This window comes from Bombus huntii, chromosome 7, assembly GCF_024542735.1.
Source record: "Bombus huntii isolate Logan2020A chromosome 7, iyBomHunt1.1, whole genome shotgun sequence".
Lineage (NCBI taxonomy): Eukaryota > Metazoa > Arthropoda > Insecta > Hymenoptera > Apidae > Bombus > Bombus huntii.
The window spans coordinates 13,459,416-13,477,088 of NC_066244.1; the positions used below are offsets into that span (position 1 = coordinate 13,459,416).

The window sequence follows — 17,673 nt, forward strand, 5'->3', positions numbered from 1 at the left end:
TCCCATTTATTCACAGGTTATAATATTATGATGAAGTTAGAATCGCAGCATGATATAAAACTAAAAAGTTTAACAACATTTAAAATAAAAATCGTCGTTAACATTTAATACAAAATCATCATGAAGAAAAATGTACATATACCTGCTATTTTCGCTAGGAACACCTATAACGTATTCTATAAATGAATTTTCAAAATTATCCTACTCCTTTCTAAAATTATTTTTAATCGTCAATTTCTTAAATGTCGCTTCATCCAACTAACAAATTTTCCGGTCAAATATAACATTCGTCTCGACCTGTGTAACATCATCCCGTAGAGTATACGAGTTCACGCTGGAAGACACGTGCTCGACCGAACCAGGAAACGCGGTCGCGGAGCCACGGTGTGTACACAATGAATGAATCTCTTCCTTTAAATAGCGTTAATGTTTATCCATGATGCAACTAGGCGCGCGTCGCAGTCGCGCACGCTCGTAATAAGTTATTCAATTCCGGCTATTATTAATCTTGTCAAGGAATACCGTTCTCGTGTAAACAGCGCGCGTGCCGTGCGTCGTCGTGCGATAATAGTCGCGATCCTGCTACGCGACACTGTTAAACGATCATCTTCAGTTTCCTTCGCGCGAAACCCATCTACCAACTTCTTGCGTACGCACCCTGCTGCATTTCTCATCCCCCCCCTCCATTTTTTCATATGTACAATAGTCTCATATTCACCTCATGTATATGCATCGATCAATGAATTAGTCGTTCGCATCGTAATTATTGCGGAATAAATTCTGAGAACCGCAAATGCATCGCAAAGTGTTTTTTGGAGAGGTTCACTGCGCCAATGTTTAATGTTTGCTTATTATAATACGACTAAAATGCCACATTGAATAAATTAATAAATTGCCATATTTTATTAAAATTGTATTTTTTTTTAAATATGAGTAAGTGTCATATCTTACGTATTCTGTTATCATGAAAAGGTTGAGAAACATTGATTTAGAATACATCGAAATCGAGATACTGAGAAGAGAAACCGGGAACTGAAAAAAAATGATAAAACTTTGCGTGCAAGTACGGCGAGTCGTCAACCGTAACACCCATTTTTGTTGCTATCATAACGCGATTTTGAAGGTTGAAATCGCCTGCACGAAGAAGATGCAGAATTTTGAAAAAACGGGAAGTGGTGAATCTAGACTCTTTGAATTTATACGACAATTAACGCGAAATTTAAGCGACACTTGCCATATAAAACACATTTCTATTCGTGAAAAGTGATAAAATCAGGAAGAAATGCCACGAGATTCCAAAGATCAGCGCGTGAGATCGGTGGATGATCGAGGTGATGGCCTGAACGTCCATAAATCCGGAGCAATCGGGAATATCATGTCCGTACGTGACCTCAGTGAGGAAAGATACGATCCCTAGAGAGAAGATCGACCGACGATATACCGAGGAGGTGCGCGTCGTGCGAACGTAGCCGAGCTTATCTTGTTATCAGCGTTGATTGGATCACGCGATTACGCTGCTAGCTCGCGTCTACGCGTGGATTAGCGGCTGTGCAACACGGCTCGCGTTACTCGCGACGTCTCATTCGAATTTTCGCTACGATCCGCGACGATTGCAAGGATTCCACGGCGCGTGGACCGTCTCTGTGTATGTATAGCTCGATCTGCGGCGGCGGAAATGTTTGTTCACGCGATATCGCAACGCGCTTATCGCGGTACGCGAATGTTCAACATGTTTGTCGACGCACTCTGGCCCCGATGATAAGTCTGTTGACCGACTGCCTCTCGATATAGGTGAGAACGATGTGTGAATTCGTTTATCGTTGCGCATGTATAGGGCTAATTGTTGGAGAGTTCGTGAACTCTTTCTTTGCAGTAAAATATGTAGTAAGTACACATCGGAGGAAGCAGTGAAATATTTCTTGATATTGCCACTGAGAAATTAGAATCGAGGAGCTTCTTAAGAAAGCAGTTTATACGACAAAATCGAATATGTATCGAGCAAATTGCGTCGAAAGTTTTAATCCCAATTTTGTAATATCAACTACGTTTGCACGGATAGCTATGATGGCTTTTAAACGACGTTGTCTTTTTTACTTGCGAAATGAAGACAAATTTCGTAACAATTCAACACTTTGATTAATATTTTTTTAACATCTGTCTACAAAATCTCTACAAAATCTACAAAAAGATATGACTTTTCAACTTTTTGTAGGAAATAGATGTTAATAATCACGTTATGCGTGTACAAATCTTTCAGACACTACCCTGCAAAAGGGTTAAAACAGGTGATGTTATTTTTCAATAGTAGAAAAAGGACTCCATTTCCCCGCCAATTTAGATATGGCAAATTACTTATTCCAAATTGATCAAATGTCACGTGTCTGTTGCGTGACACATTGTGTGACAACGCGAATCAAAGGACCCACGTGGTCAGCACGTGTCGCAGGTCAGGGACCGGATCTTTCGGCCTCCATCGAAAGCGGAAACCGTTCGAGGCAACTCGTGCTTATCGATCCTAACGAGAAGTCGACCGCGACGATCGAGATTCTACCGAATCGACAAGAAACTACGAGAGTCCCCTTTCTTTTCTCGGTCAACAGGAACTTTGTTCTCATTCGTTTAAACTAACGAACTCAGGCAACTTGGAATCCTAAACCGTGTTTGATAAAAGATAGTTTACCGTGAAACAAGGAAACTTCACTTTACAATTTTTAATACGAAATGTGATTGCATATGTACTTAACACGTATTATTCTTCTACGCTTATTACTCAAGTAATAAAGACGTAAATAAAGTAAGTTGGACAACTTGTCTCGTTAGGATATAAAAAGAAGTTTTCGTAATCTGAAACGATATATACACAAAAATATATACCTGCGTAATTTAAAGAAAGGATAGTTGACCGTAGTGCTAAGAATTTTCCAATTTTCTGTAATCCAGGTGAAAGAAGATATACCGACGAGACAATATTAACCATATTCTTAGAATTTCCTTTCCTAACTACTATTAAAAAATAAAATTCTGTAACATAAATCGATTGAGAAGAATTCGCAATTATATAAATAAAAAAAAGAATAAATAAATCCTGAATATCCTAAATGCCTCCTGACCTATGAACAATAGCGCCCGTTCAAAAAATACAGCGTATCGTAGTCAACGAATAAAAATACAACGAGTAACCGAAAAAAAAGAAAAAGGAATAGGGGACACGATAGAATATCGAGAACGCTCGGCGTCGATACATCGAATTTATGTTTCGCTATAAAATTTTTCAAACTCCCGGCCATCTCGCGCACTATCCCATAGACGCGTTAAAGCAAGATCAAACGTATTTTTCTGGGATCCTATCTCCGTTTCTTTCCCCCTGTCTAGGCCCGATTTTCTAGGAAAGCCTGGTTTTTAAGGGAAATTTGTTTAACCGTTTATAAAAGACGTAGGTGCAAGCACCACCGCGGGGTGTAGTTGGCCGAATCCATGGGGATGGGGCCCTCTCTTCTTGGGCAACCTCTTCGAATGCAAGAAGTCCGGCAGGTAGGCTCGTTAGCGAGCAGGTAGGTAGGTAGAGGCGAGTCAGGGTAGGTGTATAATGCTGACTGTAGTCGGTGTGTCTGTATTCATGTACCGGGTGTTCTGTCAGTTTCCGTCACAATAGAATCTCATCTTGATCCGAGAAGGGAACTTGGAACCGTGAGGCTGATGTTTGACTTGGAAATAGTATATGTTTTGTGTAGACAGATCGGTGCACTGGGTCTCGGTTTCCTTTATTTGTTTGTTTTATCGAAATATTCGGAGAGAGTAGAATATTCTGGTCTTGGGTTGCTTTTATATTTATACCGTCGAATAACGGATACGCGATTGCTTTCTACGCTGTCGTATCGCGTGGCATATTATGCCAATATATCGTACTTTATAGTAATTCAATTGCACTGTACGCTCAGGGTTATCGAAATCGAAATTAAAATTCTTGAACGTAAGAGAGTCGAATAAGACAGGAATTTCGCAATTTCCTCGAGCGTGTTAGAAAACCCATGGCGAGTCTATTTCGAGCGGATTCCTGGTAAGAACGTTAAATCACGGATCGTCCAGGCTCCCTCTCCCTTCGTTCGGTAACAGGCCGATAGAGGACGACCGCCAATAATTCCGCGTCTCCTCTTATATTACAGCGGAAGTTGGCTATCTATATCCTCGAATATTACGCCGACACCCGGTATACGGTGCAGAGCGTAAGAAATGGGTGGGTTAACTCCGAGAGGAGGCGAAGTAAGAAGAGAAAAGGAAGCAGGCTGAAAGGGCGAGCGAGATTCGTGCGAGCGAACGAACGAGCGGGATAGTAGTGGAGGCGAGGAGAATCGAACAGAGATAGAGAGGCAGGCGTGAAGAGGATGGTAGGAGAGAAAGAGAGAGAGGAGAGAGAACTCGCTTGGGTGCCATGTGCATTGGTGAGCGGATACACACCGTCGCGTCGTAAGGTTCGGAGGGAAGGTATTCGGGCAAGTTCAGGGTGATGCAGCTCCTTTCCTCTCTCCCTTCTTCCCATTCTCCTCCTCTCTTTTTCTCGCGCGTTCGTTCACTCACTAATTCTCTATCGTGCGCATATATTCGCCTCTCGTTCTGGTACACGGTTACTCTAACCCACTCTCAATTTCTGTCCTCCTCCTCTCTTTCTCTTCCTGACTAACCGACTCTTCTGTCAATTTCTGGTCCTCTCTCTCGTACTCTCAAGCCCTTTCTCTCTCGTCTCGTTTCCTCTCGCGTGTACACGCGTGTGTAACCGTATACAAGCGCATATGTACGCACGTGTATAAAGAGCATGTGTCTGTATGCGAGCCGCGCGAACCACCTCCTCCTCTACCCTTTCCGCCTCTCAGCTCCGCGGCCGGTATCAGGGCTGCTCGTTTCGTCTCGTTTCGTTTCGTTTTTCGTCTCTGAGGATAAGCCTACGGTACGCTCGAGGCGATCTAGGCGCCCAACCGCCTACACGCGAACTCGTCAATTACTTCGCACAACGAGACACATCGTTTATGGTTCTCCCCTCGGTCCTTCTCGCTCCCGCCGCCTTTCTCCCTCCCTCTGGTTCACACGTTCGCGCTCTGTCTCACCCTCCTTCTCACGTTCGTTCACGCTTTCTCTCGTTCTGTCGCGCGCGCGACCGGCTTGCATACGATATTTGCAGCGAGGTGCAATCCGGAGGCGGAGGCAGTTTCCAAGTAGCGACAAAGTGTATATCGCGGTGGCGCGCGAGCGCTCTTTTCCGACCACGGAGAACGGCTGTGTCTCCCAACCGGCGGAAAATCGAAACCTCGAGGAAATCGTGAACCCGCTTCGTACCACTTGTGACGTGATAAATCCAGTTTTCTCGCTTTTATTTTCTCTCTTTCCATTGTGATCGTAGATTATTGGGTGTGTTATTATTACGCGCAAATTGCTCCATTAATAGAGCGGAGTATACAGTGTGTTAGACTAGAGTATAGGAAAGCAGTAACGTGGTTAAAAGTCATTGCCATTTATCTGCATGTAGCGTAGCGTGAACAATCAGGCTACGCCTTCTATCAGAGTTCAGCAATAAGGCGGCGAAGAACGAGAGATAATGTTCTACGCACGCATCGTATAAAGCTTTACGCTATCTTGCTAAAGTAAATATTATTCTTACACGAAAGTAGTCGACTGTGTGAACTGTGTAACGCAAAATCTAATTGTCGAGAACGTGCATTTGTTACTGCGATATGAACGTATATTATGCTTCATTTATTTAATCACCTTCATAAACATACGAATTTACGTAAACGTCTAATAAAACCTATAGGCATAGAGCGTCAGTTCATTAATATTCTTAACTCATGAATTATTATGCAAAGTTGTTTAACTGATTAAATCACGATTTTCTAATCTCGTCTTACCAAGATTACAACTGAACAGTTTCCTTTACTACGATCCAATCTTTTATTTCACGATATACGTACTAGAAATTTTCTGAACATGTAAATTTAAGAAATTCAGAATCGGAATAATGTGAGGCACCGGATATTTGACAACGGTTCGTGCAACGCTCCAATATTTATTTTTAGTCGCAACGTCGATGCAGATAACGCGACTCGCGGAATTTCCTCTCGCTCGACGCTCTTTCGTAACTCTTGGACAAGCCCGATGACGATTTTCTCCCACGATAACCGTCCGATTTCGACGACAGCCCGCGCGGCGCGGTGCGTCACGTCGCGCGATAATACACCGTATAAATATACTTAGTCATTGTTATGCCCAACGAGCCGTGCCTGATAATTAGCGGTAGTTAGGCTGTTGCACCGAACGAGCAACGAGCAACGAGCCAAGCAATCCGACGAATCTGCGTAATCGCTAGTCGAGATAACGCCCGGAAGATTTGTCAAGTCAATGTCCCGCGCATGCAACAGACACGCGAATCTGAGAAAGCTGCAACGAGTTGATGAAAGTCGTATACAGGATGATTCTCAAAGCAGAGATCACGAAAGAGGAAGCCGTTGATTGAACATTGTTTCAACATCAAAGACGATACCACTGGATTGGCAACTAAGTGATTGCGGATTTTGTCAATATCACCTAATGACAAATCCCGCAATCACTTAGTTACCAACCCAATATCTATATTTTGTACACGTGACTCTATTAAAATCGTTCACATGGAACGCTCGGTCGAAAGAATTTTTATAATCTTTAAAATTATATGTAATTTGTATTAATTTCAAAAGAAAGCTTCAACGTTTAGATTTCTAAATCACTATTACATATTACGAATATTACGAATTAATTGTCTTGCTACTATTTTACTACTCTGGTAGTTCTAGTAATTTGCACCGTCAGTCGAAAGTTTATAAAAACGAGTCCGCAAAACTTGGAAAAATGTTTAGTATGAATGCATTGTAATAGAAGGATTTTTACTCTGATATTCTTAATGCTGATTTCGAATGAGTGATGGAATTAAAAGCGATAGCAAACTTTTGGTCGGTAGTGTACAAACAATGCAAGCGAAATGAAATTTTTCATAGGAAATTTCGAGCATTTACATTGAAATAACTGCGAGCAAGAAATAAAATAAAGCATTTAAAAATTCCGCTGGCAGAAATGAATTAAAAATGCAACGTTTCGCGCTGTGTCGATCACGTTGTTATACGACACAAACCCGTTATGTGAAATGTAATTAAAGAATGGCATAAAATTCGGCAGAAATAATGCTGATAAAATATCCGTGTATATATTAAAGTAGACACTGCCTGTTGCGTAGAAACGTCGATTTGTAATTTTAATTTCAAAGGAGGATGAAAAAGAAGAAGAGGCGGAGAGAGAATAATAAAAAGCCTCGGAGAATCCTACTACCGAAAAGCAGCCAATCTTCGTATTGATATTGAGATGTTTGCATTAAAATTCCGTGTAACCTGTGTATCGTGCCGGTTTTGTCGTATTTTTATTTGTGTGTAATAATTTTCAAGTCATAGTTATCGCGTCGATCCGCACACCGCCGAAAGACGCAATTTTAAACGCGTTCGTGCATTTCGAAATTAGCGGAGGATCGGTAGCACGCACCGGCGACGCGTCGAGAATGAGAAAGACGAAGAATAGCGCGAAACGAAAGATGATGGGAGAAGAAAGAGCACAACATTCTTCTTTACGTTTACTGCTATTATACTGATACACATCGTTAGTGTACCTCGAGCCTGGCTCACGCGACCTTACCAAATTATAGCCAAAAATTTGGACCTTCCAATTGTTCTTCGTTAAAAGAGAAAAACGAAAGAAAGGAATGGAATAACGAGGAAAAAATTTTAAACAGGTTGTAGTCCTCGTTACACAAACCTAAGTAAATTCAATGGAAGAAACGAGACACGAGTGGTGCATATTTCGAGAAATATCCTTTGATATAAACCAAGACAAGTTCAACGGCCGATCCTTTGTAGAGCAAAACGCGTCTTAACGAGCGTACAAAAATACTCGCAGACCTTCGGCGGAGGAAAGATCGTACGAGTGTACAACGACGTTTAATGAATGGGGAAAAAATATCTGACGCATCACGCACCATTCAGTAGCGTGAACATCCTGTAGGAAAACTAGTTTCAGTGAGCGTAAGAAAAGAAAGCAAAAATGAAAAGGAGAAAGGGAAAATAAAGGAGTAAAAAGGAACGAGAACACGAAAGAAGGAAGGGGTCCAGAGTGAAGTAATTGATGCCAAGATTAATCCCACCTCGGCCTCCTCTAGCCTTCCTCGAAGCACCATAATTAACCACTTAAGCGATTACGACGGATCCCGACGTAATATTTTGCACGTTCCCCCCTACGTTCCACGTCCGTCCATCGCGGGTGCAACGAATTCTGATCCGGCCGCGTTATTTGCACGTAATTGTACGTCACAGAAAGTGATTTTCGTGTCGTGCCACAAGGCTCGCCGCGCGTCGCTACCGTTCAGACAAGATAAATTACAATAATTTAACACTCCACGGATTCGTTTACACTCGTACGCGACCAACTCTCATTTTCTCTCTTTGTCCGTGCATGGATCTTCGACCACTTTGTTAAGGGGAAAATAAACAGGTATAGTTTTTATGACGACAACAAGTACACGAGGTTTAAAACAATTAGGGTTATCTTTTTAAGAATGTGAAATATATAGGTTCGAACGTTAAGGAAGAAAAAGCCCGTGTAACCTCTACTTAACGATCGGAAAAGACGTATTTGCTTAACGTTTGATGTATCACGTATTTCATCGAGCGATAAATTCAATCTGTGCTTTTATTGCAACAATTTATACACCGTTCCAAGTAATTAGACTTTATTACTCGGTAGGGCAACCGCGGCGTGTAAATCAGCACGCGATTAAAATATTATTACGTTCTACGAGGAGAGGCACAATATCTCTTTTTCTTTTCAAAGCAATATCCGATTTGACAGCGAGTAATTTTCGCGAAAACTATCGCCACGTCGATACATCGGGGCAGTTCAAACCGCCGCCACAATAAATTATCTTTCTTCGGTACAACTGCATTCGCCTGGCGTATAACAAACAAACGATTAACAAGATCTACGATAACTCGTCTTAAAGTGACAAGTGACCATCGATAAAGCCGCGATCAATATAATCGCAGTCTCCTTCGATTACCTCTTATCGCGTCAAGATTATCTGAAACCTCGAACGTCTCCCCGAGCAAATTCAATCGACGGAAAAGAAAAAACTATTTCTTCTAATCATTTGTAATCAACTTGATTTGTCGAGTGATCGAGTTTATAAGAGAATGAAAATTGTACTTGAAGACGTACTTACGAAAATTGAATTTGTACTTACGACTTGGATTTTAGCAGCGTCATTTAATAACTATGAAATGGCAACGACAAATGAAAAAAAACTCGACATAATTTTAAACGAGATGAAAATTCTATCTTTTCCTTGTACGAACGATTTGAATTTTGATAGTCATGATTTCGTAACTATCGAAAGAACACGACGCCCTCTCCAAAAGCAGAAATATTAGAAAAAGAAAAATTTTAAATATTCAACGACGCGCTTCTACTAAATCCTTTGATCGCACACTCTAGGTGCCTAGGTTGGATATTAGAGGTAAGTCGTCGGAATCACAGTAACTCGTTAAAGTGTTTTGGCAACACGGTGACAACGTGTACGGCATCACACGACATCGATTTGTCAGTGACAAAGTCCAGCCAGGGGGAGGACAGTACCAGGAAAGAGAGAGAGAGAGAGGATGTGTGTGTGTCTATGAGAGAGAGAGAGAGAGAGAGAGAGAGAGAGAGAGAGAGAGAGAGAGAGAGATTCCGGCGCGTTTCATTGTATATACCCGTTGCGCTAACGAGTTACAATTTGTTTCAAACCTGTCGCGAGAATAATAGCGTTCCGTAAACTTCGGTCAATTTCCCCCGGCAAATTGGGATTAACTTTGCCCGCGGTTTCTCGCCGAAAACCCTTTTCGCTTTTAACCAACGCCAATTCGATTTCGCTCATCCTCCAGCCCCACCCTTCACCCCTCGTGTTCGCCTGCCGATTACTTTCTGTTCTTGCGATTACTCTTCCCTCTGGCCGTGTGATGTAACGCGAAATTCGAACAACAAAGAGTGGAGAATATTGTACGTGATAATAAAAGAAACATCAAAAAGTAAAATATTAAAAAATTATCTACTCTATATGGTTAAAAGATTGTTTAGTAGATTGTTTTTTTCTTCTTTTTCCTTCACTCGTTGAATTAAAAATATTTAATTATTATTTCCTAACAATCCGTATCATATGATTTTACTTATAATGTAAAAAACACGTGAAACTTCAAATGTTTCAGCATACCGTGAAAAATTAAACGATGCCACATAGGGCATTTTGACTAAGGGAAGGTGTACATTATGGTTACATAGAATTGTAGACGATGAAAGGTTTCACTATGAGGGCATGTGAAGAATTTTATGTACATTTCGATTTATTTATCGTAGCTATAGTCGTCGTGATAGTATCCACCGATAGGAAATGTCAACAATTACACGAGGTTTCAAGATCTGAAGTATTTATTTGCAGTTCAATTTAATCGTATTAATATTTGCTATTCTAGTAGCTTTAAAGCTTGAAATGCGCATAAATTGCGGCTAACATCCTTTGTTTCCAACTTGTGAAAATTTCCTTCATTTATTCTTCTTTAAAATATTATACACAGCTATAGAATCGTAACAGTCAAGAGATAAAATAAGAATTTCGATTCCGAATTTCTAGAGAAGCAAATTTCTACAAATCATTGACAGTGTATCAAAACTAAACCTACCGAGAGTTTCGATAGTTATTCGGGACGAGCGAAAATTACGAAGAAGAGGATCGAGGGACGACAAAGTTTCAAACGTGTCGGAACGTTTCTCCCGAGAGTTTCAAACCAAAGGGGAACAAAAGAGAGCGCTGTGTCTGAAATTGGTCGATAAATGGCTTCGAAATTTTCAGTGCGCGATACGAAGCGAGAGCACACGATGTTTATTGCCGTTTCCGCGAACCCGAACGTCATCTTACTCGAAAGCAGCGGAAAGAAAACAGTATCGTATGCCCTTGTAAAAACAGCAACAGAACCGCGGGCTTGAGTTACTCTTTCTCGGAAACGATCGACCTCCGATAAAAAAAACCGCACGTTATCAAACGAAACCCTTACGTTTCGGTAATTCGCTAGGTACAACAGTGAGTTCGTAAACGCAACGCAACTCTCTGCCATAAAAACTATGAATGAAAGAACGACGCGCAAGGTTAGGATACATCGACAGATAAAGAAAACTTGAGAAACCGACTCGCGAGATTCATTCATGCGTTTCGACGCACGTGTCATGTATGTAATTCGGAACATCCATCCAAGAAACGACATATTTTATTCTCTTTATGGATAAAGTCACGTCCGTTTAATCTGTCGGCTGAATTCTTTTCTTAACGCTGCGCTCTTCCTCTTTTATGTACCAAATATTTTCAGATTACTGTCGAAGTGTAAAGCGATGCTAAGTGTACGTATATCACGAGAAATTAATGCTGCTTTGAAAGAGTATAAATTATGGACAAAGTATTATTAATCTCTCCAACACTTCCAAAACGTTTATTATTTTTTATATTTGCAAGACCGTATTCGTCGAGTTTGATCTTTTATATATCTCTCTGTTATTATTACCATTCATGACAATGAACGATAATCGAAATAAAATTTATGAAACTTCAACGCTTATGTCTTTGTACGGATCTTCGCTGTTTATTGAAAAATCCCGTCAGAGTTTGGGTGTCGCGAAATTTCTCGCGTCGAACGCGTGCAGATGATGCGTGCGTGCGCGTTGTTTCCGCTGGGAGCGCGCCAAAACGGAAATGAGAAATACACGCGCGTTTTCGTTTTTAGTCTACAATAAACGATAATACGTAGCAGGCTCGTTAATCTCGTTCAACGATCGGAACACGACTAGATTGTTAATCGCCTAGCTAGAGTTTAGAGAAACGGCGCGGCAAGAATGCTTTTCCGACAATTTCAGCCGTCTGTTACGGCGGCGGGACCAGACTAAAGGCGTCTAAATTATCATTAGGACGTAAAAGCGATTTGCCACAAGTAGATTACGTTACCAGATCGTAAGATAACCACCTACAATGACGTTAATTTATATGAATCAGGGCCCTGCCCCTGCGACACGCATAAAATATCATAACACGTTATCAGATTTCATAGGCGAGTGAAACTGGGCGCGATAAACGTCCGACGGGACGAATAACGTCCGACGACATTCGACCGTGTCGTATTGTCGATCAATCTTCCTTTGTTTCTAATTCGTTCTTCGTGACTTCGTGACAATTCTCCATTTTTGTACATGCAACATGTGTACGCAACGATTTGATAGATTAAATTACATGTTAAATTGTACGGCGTTATGTGTATGTATATAATATAGCGAATGTATTCATCCAGTAAATTTCATTCATTTACAGTTCAACGTATGCATATACTAATTTAAAGTAAATTACAGCATTTACAATGAGATTTAAACGTTTGTTAGTAGAAACAGAATATATAGATTATTAGAAATAATAGTCACTTTATATTTGCCAACTTCTGTCTCTGTTTCACATTGACTAAATTTTCTTAACCGATTTGACGACTCGATCAAATCGCGACTAAAAGTCAGTGCGTATATTCTTTACACTTTTCTCTCACCGTGACATCTACGATTTGTAATCTCCTACTTCTCTAACAACGAGTAGCTGCGTTTAACCTAAACTTCGCTCGTTAAAAGTTACACGGAAAACGCTTAGTCACGATACGATTTAAAAAGTTATCATAGCGTTCTTGTATCACGATCCGGTATCTCGTATCGCTGAATATTTATCTGATACTAGCGCGAGACAATTGTAACGGAAGGAGAAGATGATCGTCGTAGTTCCTTAGCGTAGACAACAAGAAAGTAAGATATAATAAATAAGACTCACCGAAAACGGGGCTGAGGTCGGATCTCGCTGACGTCTTGCCCGTCGTCGCGTAACTTCCACCGGCGAGCGAGCCCTTTTCCTGTAAACACACGCATGCACTTAATGGCGACGTCCTTATGCTGTCACGATCGAGTGGGTGGATCAAAGAAGAAGATACGTTGCACACGACGATCAAACGGAAAGAGAGAGAGAGAGAGAGAGAGAGGGAGGGAGGGAAGAATGACACGTTGTGTTATGCACAGGTAAAACTCTATCGTAACGACAACACGATATCTGTTGTACGATAAAGTAGAAGAAAAAAAGAGGGAGAATTTTTGAATCTCATCGACACGCACCTCAGACTCCGTGAGGTCGATGAGGGAACTTTTCTCCTCCGTGAGGTTCTCGGAGGACCTCTTCTCGTCCTCGCCCTCATCCTTGAAGACCTTGACCTCGTCTTCGCTGCCGAGATCGTCGCCGCCGCCGCTGCTGCTCACGTGCGGCATTATTGCTGGCCGAGCGACGGCCACCGTCTTTCCTGTCTTCGTCGTTCGGCGACTTAACACAAGAGGTGTGTCCGCCTCGAGTAGCGGACCAAGGAGAGGTTAGGCAGCCGATACGGCCGACGCGGGAATTTCGAAAGCCGGTCCTCGACGTGCCGGCTGCGAATCGTTCAACACACGACGTTCAGAATAGCACACTAAGCGACGAGCGAACAACAAGCGGAAACAAAACTCGACGAGAAGACGGTGGTCCGAGAGAGGAGAAGACGACGCACAGCGACAGGCAGATTCTTCTCTCTTCTCAACAAGGCTGCTACAATCCGTCGGAACGGCGCTGCGCTGCCTCTCTTTCTATCACGGACTGCGTGCTCCTCTGTCACGCGCGCACGAGACTACGCGGCGAAAGAACGCCACCGACGCGACAGACACTTCCTCCCTTCGGTACTTCTCTGTGTCACTAGTGCCGCACAACAACGAACAATACGATACGAATGACGCAAGGACGACAGCACAGAGCACACAGAGAACGGTTCACCGTCACCGTCACCTTAGCCTCCACCACCGTCGCCACCGTCGTCGACGGAGGAGGTTAGGCTTCTATATATTTGAACGCACACTTTTCTTTTCTTTTGCTTGATTTTTGCTTTCCTTTTTTCCCCTTCGACGTGAGGGGCACAAAACGAGAACGTAGCACCGTAAGTATAAAAAAAAGAACGCCGCCGTGAGACGAGATCGGAACACGACTAAAAACGCACCACCAGTCAAAACACAAAGACGCGAGGATACGGTAGTAATCTCGATGAGACGAATATCACCGATGATCATCGACGAGACACGCAAAAGAGAGAGAGAAAGAGATGTATATCACCGTGAACGACAAACGCGGGCCGGCAACGAGCCGAAGGTTTAACGGCCGACGCGCGTTTACTCGCGTATTAACCGAAACGTAATCTCGGCGAAGATACGAGGACCGCGTGGGAAGGCCGGCGCACACAAGGGAGGAGAGAAGGAGGTGCGATATACACACGGCCGGTGGAAACGAGGGGACAAGGAAGAGGTAACGATGGAACGTGTGTGATGTAGGTTGAGTCGTGTGTAGAGTGGTCCCTGGACCCCGTGGTGTGTGTCGTATTTAGCGCGCGCGCTGCCAGCAACTTTCCGTGCGTTGTCGTCGTGTACGTATACGTGTTGTAGGTTTTTCCTCTCTTTTTCTTTCGTTTATTGCGTGCACCAGGCGCATAGTCCGCGCGCCACGTATCCGCACGATGGTGGCCACGATGCTTTAGCGAGCGCGCGATTCTGCTGCTGCTCTTGCTTCGATTCCGTATGCAGGTAAGTACGAAGAACACGCGCGACGACGAGTACGGCACCACGGCGACGGTGACGACGTTGCTGCTGTTCTTGCTGTTGTTGTTGACGGTGCACGCGCCGGACGGCCATCGTGCCCGTGGTTAGGTCCCGAGGTGCGTGTTTGCGTATCTCGCCCCGACTCCGATGGCTCGATGTGCTCTGCCTGGATGCTCGGTGCCGACTGCCGGTCACAGTGAGCTCGGGCGGGCGGCTCTCCCACGCGACGACCAATCACGACGCCGGATTCACCGCCGCGGCTTCCCTCACCGACGCGCCATCTCACCCCCACCCTCACCCCCCGCGAGGCCACGACCGGCCAGTCATGGCAGGCAAGGCGGCGAACCGACTCCACCCGAACTCACCCGAATTTACCCGAACTCCTAGTACCGTCTTCGTCGTGGTCGTCGTCGTCTTCGTGATCGTCGTCTTCGTGATCGTCGTCGTCGTCGCCGTCGCTATCGTTGCCGCCGCCACCATCGTCGCTGCTACCGCCACCGCCACCGCCACCGCCACCGCCACCGTCACCGCCACAGCCACCGCCACCGCCACCGCCACTGCCACCGCCACCGCCACCGCCACCGCCACCGTCACCGCCACCACCGCCGCCACGGCTGTTGCTGCCACCGCCACCACCACCGCTGCTGCTGCTGCTCCCACCGCCAGTGCCACCACCGCCACCACCGCTACCGTAACTCCTGCGTGCCGTTTTCGTCGTGCGAGAGGACCAGCTACGATCCTCCTATCTCCCCACCTACCACACGCAAAGACTTATATTCTAACAAACAATAAGCAAAACGTTTATCTTCTATTAAGTTCCACTTACGGCCGTCCGATTTGTCGTCGAGCTTTTTTCTCCTATTCGTACTATGCCACTTCTTTTCACCGACGGGTAGTTTGCCGTTGTTTTTAATGGACATACGATCCGTTGGTTTCCTCTTCTATTTAATTATTAAGGTTTTATTATCGACTATGTAAACACGAATTCCGATCGTATCTACGAAGAATTTCTTGTTGCTTAATTAATCTGGAAGAAAAAGAAACGCACATTGATATGCCGCATGAGCCAGTACTACCAACTTTGAAAACCGTAATTTATTATAATTGAAGACGAACATAAGCGAGTTTCCGATACTGTCGATGGTGAATGACTTTACGCGAGGTGCAAATTCTCCTATGTTATTCGTTCTACCTAGAAATCTTTCCTCCGGTCGGGGAAACTCGTTTGTGAATTTTTCTCCGATCCCGGTTGCGCGTTTCAAAGTCAACCCTATAAATTATGCGTCCTGTTAAAGTAATCTTTTTATTCTGTTCGGTGACGCCTCTTTCCCCTTTCTTTCTCTTTCGAGGCGAGCGTGGAATTTCAAGAAACGATTCCACGCGTAATGTCGTTTTTCGTGAAAATAAAAGTGTGGCGTCAAAGCAGTCGCGAAATACGTCCAGTTCTGTTACAACCGTTAAGGCAGGTGCACGTTTGATTTCTTTACAGCCGCGGGTGAACGACAATTTATGGTAATGTATGCGCTGGCCACTGTCCTATCCGATTTCCGTATTTAATTAAAATCTGAACGAATACACGGGTCCCCTTATTAGCCGCTAACAAAGCTGATTTTCGTATCATCTCTAGGAATGACAAAGAGAACGAGTCACATGAGTGCGTGTGATCGTTTGCGTACGATCCGCTGGCATTCGCCTTATATCGAAATAAGCGAGATAAATTTCAGACAGATTGAATGACGTGTCCTCGGTTTAATCACCTGTACGAACAATACAACACATTATATTCCGTTGAAATAACGCGTTCGTTCGATCGTACTTCATTATTTGCACGCAAACATTATACCCGTATTAATAACCTCAAATGTCAGAATCACTGCACGTACCTTTGTTAAGAAACCTTCGCGTTAATTATTCCTGGGACAACCAACACGACTCGTGTTCACGTGTGCCTGGATTAACGTTTTTGTAAATTTTCTGCCGGCTACATAAATCTTATCGATAAATTGCAATTATCTTGCCTGCACGAAACTCTTCGGTACTTTCAGGTATATCGCATGAATCACGTTCCGTGCCATACATTCTTGGAAAGTTATGAACTAATTTAGAGGAAAAAGGTAGAAAAATGGAAAAAAGCGACATTGAAGAAAAGGAGAAGGAAAGAAGACTTACTAAATTTCGAATATCCAGAATATTCCTCGATACGAAGAAATTACAACCTTTCTTTGAAAGCCATTGTTTCCTGCATTTCCCGCCAATTTTGGTAGCACAGCGATCGTACAAGTATTTGATTGGTTGGTTGACAATGTTGTAAGTACTACATATCTGTCGGCGTGATCTGTAACGTTTTGAAAGCAATTTATCAATATTCTCGTCGAAATAATGAATTGTATTTGAAAAATATATACAACGATAAATTTATCGCATTACCATATACGTTGGATTACTGATGAGGGTGACAGGTATGGTATCAAACATACATTCATTAAAATCCTATTTAATTATCGTTTCAATTGAAATATAATGAGGAATCTGCATGCTATCATAAATGTAATTATTTGTAAAATGTAATTGCATAAATTGCGTTTGTTGTTCGTAAAATTATTCGTGACTGTAGTAACTTGAGAATTATTGAGGATAGCACGAAAATTTAAGCAAATACGATAAAGATTGAATAGATAACAAAACATCTTGAATTATACAATAACTAAAAGGCTGCTATTTGAAATATGTTACATATTTTAAGGTATAAATTTAATAAACATGCTTACCTACAACTTACAACATTCGATGATCCTGCTAAGAAACGATCAACGTGCCATGACACTTTCGTACGTTACAACTTTGAAAATCTAAAATAGTATCGCAGAGACATCTATGCTCAGATCAATATCTAATGAAATC

General features: G+C 42.9%; 1 protein-coding gene across 1 annotated transcript in view; it reads right to left on the reverse strand.

The window, feature by feature from the left end:
* Window positions 1-15,057, reverse strand: part of LOC126867287 (protein pangolin, isoforms A/H/I/S) — a 283,374-nt gene extending 268,317 nt beyond the window's left edge. The window contains exons 1-2 of the mRNA XM_050621586.1: window positions 13,279-15,057; window positions 12,944-13,022 (exon numbers count right to left, since the gene is read on the reverse strand). Coding sequence (XP_050477543.1) covers window positions 12,944-13,022; window positions 13,279-13,428 — 229 coding nt within the window. The 5' untranslated portion in view covers window positions 13,429-15,057. The remainder of the gene's footprint in view (window positions 1-12,943; window positions 13,023-13,278) is intronic.
* Window positions 15,058-17,673: the final 2,616 nt, after the last annotated feature.